Source organism: Lycium ferocissimum, chromosome 12 (assembly GCF_029784015.1).
Source record: "Lycium ferocissimum isolate CSIRO_LF1 chromosome 12, AGI_CSIRO_Lferr_CH_V1, whole genome shotgun sequence".
In the NCBI taxonomy this organism is placed as follows: Eukaryota; Viridiplantae; Streptophyta; class Magnoliopsida; order Solanales; family Solanaceae; genus Lycium; species Lycium ferocissimum.
The window spans coordinates 50,716,299-50,725,559 of record NC_081353.1 but is presented as its reverse complement, the minus strand read 5'-3'; the positions used below and the strand labels follow the sequence as shown (position 1 = coordinate 50,725,559).

The window sequence follows — 9,261 nt, the reverse complement described above, 5'->3', positions numbered from 1 at the left end:
CATATAAAATTTTTAATACAATGCGTAATGACACATCGGCTTACATAGCCGCTTACATAACTGACATCTTATACCCACGACACTGTCTGCAAAGTCTCTAACATAACTCTAGATACCATGGCAAAAGCACTCTGACTCGGCAACACTCCGGGGAAAAATGGAGCTCGCCAATCCCGCTGGAACATCTTCTACTACCGTCTTCTACTCATCTGGGTGTACCTGCGTGGCATGAAACGCAGCCCCCGAAGAAAGGGGGTCAGTACGGAATATGTACTGAGTAGGTAAACCATGAAATACAATAAGCGGGATCATACTGAGGTACTGAGTACGTAAAAATCATAAAACTTGCCTTTGAAAACGTTTATCATGCATATCAAATCATATGATCATCATGAAAACATATAGCGTGTCCCGGCCCTCTAGTGAGGGACTCGGTAGGTAAAATCATCATATACGTATTCATATAACGTGCCTCGGCCCTTTAACAAGGGACGCGGTAAGTAAAATCACATCATCATCATGCATGCATATACATATACATATATATACCGTACCCGGCCCTCTAGTGAGGGACTCGGTGAATAGCGTGTCCCGGCCCCGCTAGCAAGGGACTCGGTATGCCATCCTGGCCACCACCTCCATATCATCATATCATCATCATATCATATATATATATAACGTGCCCCGGCCCTCTAGTGAGGGACGCGGTGAATAATGCAATGGAATTGCACGAATACATGCCCTGGCCCGGGACGCAGTGAAGGACATATTGAGGCTGGTACGAGCGGAGTAGTGACAAACCATATGCATATAAAATCATACTCGCAGACTCAATGAAGAAGTCTAAGCGGAATGTCATTTGAAAATCGGACAATAGTTATATCAAATATCTTTCGGAAACATAACATACATCATACGTAGTTACAAATCCATAAGGGTCATAGTCATATGTCAAACCAATCCGAGTTCGCCTCGGAAAGTTACAAACTTTATTCGCTTTAGGATTTTCTACGAACAAATCGAAGCGATCCGAGCCTTTCTGCGAAAGTTACGGACGTTCGTAGTTTCGGAATCGTTTAGGAAACAAACTCTTTTTGAAAACAAACTTTTATGCAATCTTTGAAATCCATTCATGCGAAAAACATAAAGACCATAATTTGACTACATTAAGAATATGAATATCAAGAAACAAATATGGATCATAAGCATGCTCGGACCCGCGAGTAGAATTACCTCGGGGTACGTGTCATAACTTACTTCTCACTAAGACATGCCAAAGAAAGAAGGGTTAAGCTTACATACCTTAGCTGCTTCCTAAGCTAATCCGGACTTATGTCCCGACTTCTCACGATCTACAATAATATCATTAGGCATCAACCATTAGCCATAACACTTAAGAATCCAATTCCATTAGTACTTTGTCTACAAAAATTTCGGCAGCATTTCCCCTATAAATTGGACATCCCCGAGAATTTAACTCGGCCAAATTCGTCAACAACAATACCAACAAAAATTCTAACAACATCAACCATTAATTCAAAACGCATTCTAACATTAACAACCTCCTTTCACATAATGCGACGACATTCACTTATATTCAATTCAACCGCATATAACCAAATTAATACCAACATTTACACGTTCAATTACTAATCCGAAACCATTCAAATAATATTCGAGGACACTCTAAACAATTCACACAAGACTTTTACCAATCCAACCAAGTTACCATGTCATCCGGAATCCCCGATTCACTAATTAGCTTCTTTCTCGGTGTCGGCCGTGCTCGTAGCTTAGTCAATCAATTTTTTTTTCATTACTATTGGCACGACCTTCAAAGACATATTACAAATCTTTGTCTCAGTTTCACCTTATTTAAAAAATTTTAGGCGAGTTTCCTGCGCTATTATCTCAAAACACTCCGTACACGGAAATACCAACAATACTCACAGGGCCAACACATATATATATATATGCGTATCATATCATATCACAGCCACACAGGGCTCCCATTGTCATCAACAGTACAAAAATAATGAACGTACCTCATATTCCGAACTTAAACGGCACCTGTTACACTTTTCTTGTTTACTTTCCCTTTTTGATCTCAACTTGTATTTCCATCGTACTTTAATATCTTACCTGACATATGCCTTGCATACCTTTGCTTACCTGCGTACTTCGTAACTTCCAACATCGTTAATCGCTTTCTTCTGTCGATACCTTTCTCCTGCTGCAATCAAAAGTTAGCGGAAGAAATCTCATTTCCTACGACTTGGCTCTATGGCATGATCTAAGATGTCAAGGAAGAGTAACCATCCTAGATGCCCCGTAGCCTCCTGTTTATAAATGTGGCGCGCTTCACACCATAACGGACTCTACGGACACGACTTTGCGACAACCTCCAAGACGAACCGCTGCGATACCCGATTTGTCACGCTACCGAAATTAGGGGTGTGACGCATAGGCTACAACTATTGCGATTTACGCACCTACGATGGAACTCACAAATTGGTGACCAATCTTGATGATTTGAATGGAAATTTTCGGAATAAAAAAGGAGGTATCTGAGCAGGACAAATAGAGGGACCTGAGGGCGACGAATATGAGCAAGACGGAGGGAAGAAGGCTGAATTTGAGCAATTTGATTATCTGGAACGAGTTAGGGAAAGAGAATTAATGGCGGCAATCGTGAAGATGAAGAAGTAGTTGGGGCAGCTGGATTTTTCTCTATTTTGCAAAAATTATTAATAATTAGATTCAGACAAAAATGGATTTTTTACAACTTAGGGACTGGTTTGGAAGCTTGAAATAGTCATTATTATTTTATTTTTTTAAAATCGTTGGACCAAAATATATATTTTTAAACTTGAGGGCTTGTTTTGATGCTCAAAGAAATTCCTTCCAATTAATTAGCTCTAATCCTAATCGGATCCTGTCATCTAAATAACTATCTTTTAATGCTTGCTTTTAATCAGTAGTTACCTTTTCTAAATTACATTTCGCAGCTACTATTTATAGCATTAGTCGATGTCTTTGCATGTATCCGATTACACGCAGAAATTGTTAGATTGTTGTCAAATTGAAATACATTGAATGTGCAAGTTTCTGCTGTATATAAATACGGTCAAATACACATGTATATGACTGATAAACTGTAAGTCTGCAAGATTTTGCAGCACTTGAATACATCCGAATACATATGTATTTGAAAAATTGAGTCAAATAACAGCCCACCAAAACCCCATGTATGCATATTTATTTATGGGTCAAACAACACATATGTATTCAGCCATGATTCAAATGCATATGTATTCATGATGATTCATATAAGTCGACATCCATGATTCATTCAAATGCATATGATTCAAATGCATTTAATTTAAAATACACCTGTGTTTAATTCTTTTAAATCAAAATACAATCATATACATATATAAATACACATGTATTCAGCCATTATTGCAATATACCTGTATTTTATTTCACAAAAACAACTGGTTCATATTCATCTATATTTAAATTCATTCAAAGCAAAATACAATCATATATACATATTTTTGATGTATTAGACTGTATTCAGAATTTCCAGCAGCAGTGGTGGAGGAAGAAGCCATGGATTTGAATGAAAGAGTGGTGGATGAAGAAGCCATGGATTTCCGGCATCTCCATCAGATCAAGATCTAGTGACGCCTCCGATCTTCCTCCTCCATTGTTTCCGCCGCCGGTAATGGATTGATCGCAACTTCATGATTTCAGATCTGGGTCTGATGATGTTTAAGGGTGAAAAACAGTGGTGGAGGAAGAAGCTCCCGGCCAGATTTGATGTGTGGAGATGAGAGAGAGAGAAAGAGAGGCGGTTGTTTGGTTGGGCTTTGATAGAGCTCCGCCGTTGAAGATGAGAGGCGGCTACGGAACCAGATGTGGCCCAAGGAGAGAGAGGGAACGGGGGAGAGAGAGAGAGAGACAGAGAGAGGTGAGGGAGAAGAGAGGAATGGGGAAGAAATACGAGCTATAAACCTAATGTATTTTGGTATAAATATGAATGGTAATTTACCAAATCATTGTAGCTACTAAATATAAATAAATTAAAAGGTAGTTATTATCAATAATTACCTCTTAGAGGTAACTATGCCAAGTAATTATTTCATAATTAAAACTAGTTTTCAGCCCTGTCACCACACTTTCCAACCTACATATATATGCTTTGTTTCCAAAGTCTAGCACCAACACGGAATGTAAATCACCACAGGATGTGATGCAGCGGATGGAGCTACTTTTTCTTTAACCAGAGGTCTCGAGCCTTGGCATTTAAAAAAGTTAGCTTGATGTTTTAAGCGCTCTTTCACGAATGGGCTTTATGCGGCGCGAATACAGAATAATCGAGATTCAATGCAGATACCGGATACCGAATGAAAAACCAAAAAACAAAACACGGAATGTAAACCTTACCCACGTTAATTCCAAAAGGGGAGAGAGCCAACAAAAACAAAGCACTCAAGAAAGGGGAAAATGGAGAAAAGCCATTCATCGAGAGGACACTGCCATTATGTCGCACTTTTCTTTATAGTACGTGTCACTTATCTAACGAGATATAGTCTTCTAACTTTATGTCATGGTGATAAATTATAGTTTAATTGATTTAATGTTGTCACTTCACTGTTATAGTGAATACGCCAGTAACTATAGGTGAAATTAACCGGTCTTTCCTCCGACTGTTAAGACTATTTCGCATTATACGCAATTATTTATTTCCAAAACATAAAACATGTTTTATTTTCTTGGCCTCCCAGTTCTAAATAAAGTTGGTCTAAAATGCAGCTTCTAATCATTTAGTCCCTCTTAGCTTCCAGAATAGTGAAAATGTTTCTGTGCTGTATGTTCCACCTTAGACTATGAATAAGAGTTATCTTCAGAACCAAAAAAAAAAAAAAGTTAGACGCAAGCCCACTTTCTTTCTTTACTACTTCCCTCCTCCTCCTTGTAAAAACAAACTCTAGTCTAATTTCAAATGATGTTTGCTTAGTTGGTTTTGCATTCTTCTTACTACTGTAGGTTTCTTACTGTGTCTTAACATCAATTACAACACACCAAAGACTCCATTATTAGATACCCACACACACAACAAAAATTACCCGTCTGAGCAAATAGCGGAGTGCATGCCATACAAGATATTTATATGGAAACTACCCCAAGATTCAGGATAATAAAAGGTGGTACAAGAATGTGAGAAAGAAAACAAAATTTCCTCCCTACATGTAATAGTTGGGATACCAACCACAGAATTACACTTCATTGGGGCTATAAATATAGCTGTATAAGCTCATCACTTACTACAGATGGTGTTAGAACGCCCAAATCCGTGAATAGTAGTGTAAGATACTGAGGTGGTGTATAATCACGAGCAGAAGTTTCAACCTCCACCTTGGATGGAATTGGCACCCCAAAATCAATTGGACGTAAAGCCGGAACCATATCTTTTTGGTCCAGCGGATAGAGTCGAGCAAACTGCAGGAAATTAGAACTTGTTAGACAGATGAATCCCATAGCATTCTGTATGTTCATCTAGTCAAAATGCCCCATCAGGCCTCAAGATATGTGCTTCAAAATCCTTAATGTAACAGATAACATGCTTTCAACCTACCTTATAGCTTTCAGCGGCTACATAGACTGGTTTATTCATGCTCTTAGCTACCAAAGCAATTTGGTAGGTTCCCATCATGTTGATAACGCCTCCACTTTCAACCACACCGTCGGCTCCAACAAAAACCATGTCAACTTCATCCATGCTATATGCCACAGCAGAATCTATTAAGAGTTTCACAGGAACATCAAGCTTGGCTAGCTCGTTGGATAATCGTAGCCCACTCCTGTCTGGCCTCCCTTCTGCATTTTAGATAATGGAATTCAAATTATCATGCGACAGCATTAAACAGTAGCTCATAGCCTCATCTTCTCAAATAGGTATAGATGAAAGCATACGCATTGTCACCTTTCATCATTATCAGTCAACACATTAAACCAAGAAGTGTTGCATAATCAAATAAAACTCGAAAAAACATTTTCACCAATTGGTACTTGAGAGGAGCTGGGACAGACAAAACAACATTCTTTTTGACAGGGGACTAGAGAAAAGTTTGACTCCTAAAATTCCAACAAGCTTTCTCTTATGAAGGCAGTAAATTGATGAAAGATCCTCTAGAATTAGTTTATATGCACTTGCAATGTAATATTTCTGTACAAACCAGTGCAAAGAACTCGAAAATTCTTCCTATTCTGAGCTGCTGTTTTCAGAACCTCAAACACCACTCTGGAGAAGCCATGTACTAAAATGGTGCAGCCATCAAAAATAAAGTCTTGGCTGAGCATTGCAATTATCTTCCGAGCCTGCATAATAAATTTTTAAGAAAAATTATGTTAGTTTGATTAAAATGCTTTATATTTTTCCTTAAAGTAATTGCATGGTGTACCTTATAAGATATTTCCCCAAACTTCTCTGCACGTTCAAGAAGGCGAGACTTGGCTGAATTAAAGTCCTCATATTCCAATGCTGAAGTTCTTGTTACATAGCGCATGAACAAATCACAACCAGCTGTCAAAGAGATGGAGGTTTTGTCCCATGACTGCAACACAAACATAAATAATGAAAGAGCATAAATTTCTCTCGTTTCTCACCATAAAATGAACTAACTTAAAGTTCCAAATTCGAATGAATAGAGGACATTCTAATTTTAAAAAATTAAGAAGAACAAAAAAACAGAGTTTGATTAATGTCAATAAGAAAACAGGGCTATAAAAAACGCACCTTGAGAGAATCGGAAGCCTTCTTGAGCTCAATTTCAAGCTCCATCATAGTAGTTGCCTCACTCGACCGAATAACCGAAGCCAAAGCCCTAATAGCGGCGACAGCCTCAGCCAAATCAGGCTGTTTACGCCAATTATTGAACTCATCAATCACACTAAATTTCTTACCTGAAGGAAAAATATTTTATTTAGAATATTATAAATCTTTGAATACACTCTACAATCTCCACAATATCTCAAGTTATGAAAATAGCTAACAACACCCCTATTTATAACAGTACGAAACCTATTTTGACTATAAACTGGAGAACTTATTCCTATATAAATTTGACTATGGACCCATTTGGCCATGAGAACTATTCATTCTTTTCCCGATTTTTTTTCACTTTATCTGAAAATCAGCATTTGGCCGTGAAAATTCCAAATATTTGGAGAAAACCTAAAACCCTGTTTTCACTTTTTTTTTTCCACCTAAAATAGCGGCCGTTCGGCCAAAGAATATTTTTACTTTTTTCCCAGAGTTGAATTCCGGAAATCATGTTTGATCATAAAATTCCGGAGTGCAACTTGAAGTTGAATTCCGAAATTTTCCGTAATTTAAAAGACACCAAAAAGTTGTTTTCACTTTTTTCACTCCAAATCACTTCAAAAAATTCAAAAATAACTCCAATTTGTATTCATGGCCAAACACAACTCCAATTTCCACATACTACCATTTTTCACTTTCAAAACAAAAACTACTTTTCTCAAATACTCACAATTTTCATGGTCAAACGGGCCCCTGTAAACAAATAGAACTCCATCTTCAACTCCAACTTCATAAATTCCAAATACAGTGAAAAACATTTGGTTTCTATGGGCAAACGCCTGTTAAATTTGACTATAAATCCTAACTAGACATGAATTAAAATATCAAATCCTAACCAATTTTTGTTTCCTACAATTTTGAATTATTTTTTTCCAACATTACCCGAAGGGTCAATAGCACTTTTGGTCCTTGGATTACTACTTAATTCTTCTTTAAGTCCCCATGTTATTTGACTAAGCACATTAAACTTCCAATTACTTAACATTGTGCACTTTTAATCCCTTGACTTGTGAACATGCACAAATTTATCATTATTATTAACCATTTCACCACTTAATTACACATGTATTAAATTAAAAAATATGTATTGTTACTTCATATTTGATGATAACATAGTTTTGTAAATACTCAAATATATAACATATTTTCCACCTGAAAGGACCAAAAACACACAATTTAATTAGGGATAATTTCAATATATACAATCCAGCATAAAATATTACATCCACGTAGAAATATTTTTAATTTACATCTGTATAACCAACAACATTTTTTTTTTTGCAACAGTGTTTATACACATGATATACAACATTATACACTTAGGGGTCGTTAGGTAGCTGGTTAGAGTTATGCAGGTATTAGTAATACATGGATTAGTTATGAGGGAAACGCTGTATTATTTTATACAGGGTTTAGTTATACATGTATTAATTATTCCACCTTTTGCCCTGCATAAAATAATACACAGATTCTCTCATAACTTATACATGTATTAGTTATGGGGGCGTTTAAATTGTAAACCAAACACCGTACTAACTGTACTAATTTTAGACATGAATAACTCACCTCATAACTAGCTATCAAACACAATACTACTTATACAGGATTTTAATACGTGAACAATTTACTCTTAAGCTGTAGACAATGTATAAGCCTTGTATAATAAGTAATGTATAAAAGGGCCATTTTCGGGTCTCCAAATAGACATAAGAGTGTTGATTTTCCCTTGAGGGACAAATATGTTGAGTCATATATTACAAGGACCAAAATAAAAATTTACCAATAATTTAGGGACTGAAAGTGGTACTATTATCCCTTACCGGAATCACCAGAATAGTTCAGGGATACAGTATCTTCCGATTGGTGACCCACAGCAGCTTGAGCCTGCGCTAGCCAGTCACTGGTAACAACTCCATGGTGAGCCGCTCTAGTTTGATAGTAAGCTGAAATATCAGAATTAGGGTTAGGGTTAGGGTCCATTGTGACGACGTCGTTTTGGTTTTTGTCGAGAATGAATGAAGCTGATCTATGCCACATTTCGAAATGTGGGGGTTTAGTTTTTGAGTGGATAAATCGATGGTACGATGGAAAGCGAAATGGCTGGGAAAAAGTTGTTCCAAGTAGATTCTGTTGTTGGTAGGAAAAAGGAAATGAAGATGAGTAATAATACGAGAATTGGGATTTAATCAAAGTGCAGGAAATAGTGTAAACTTCCAAAGACGTTTCGATGTTGTTACGCTGAAAATTACAATGGTGAAAAATGTATTAATAGACTGTTTGGTCAAATTTTTAAAATCAATTTATTTTAAAAAGTATTTTTTTAAAGTATTTTTGGTGAAAATCAATTTATGTTTGGTCAAGTACGGTCT

At 36.8% G+C, this 9,261-nt stretch overlaps 1 protein-coding gene across 1 annotated transcript; it reads right to left on the bottom strand.

The window, feature by feature from the left end:
* Window positions 1-5,140: 5,140 nt before the first annotated feature.
* Window positions 5,141-9,046, bottom strand: LOC132040124 (uncharacterized). The gene is made up of 6 exons (XM_059430740.1): window positions 8,713-9,046; window positions 6,806-6,972; window positions 6,471-6,623; window positions 6,246-6,387; window positions 5,645-5,886; window positions 5,141-5,508 (listed from the first exon to the last, which is right to left on the bottom strand). Exons 1-6 carry the CDS (start codon window positions 8,927-8,929, stop codon window positions 5,302-5,304), a joined length of 1,128 nt encoding a protein of 375 aa, XP_059286723.1. The 5' UTR covers window positions 8,930-9,046; the 3' UTR covers window positions 5,141-5,301.
* Between the last annotated feature and the right edge of the window lie 215 nt (window positions 9,047-9,261).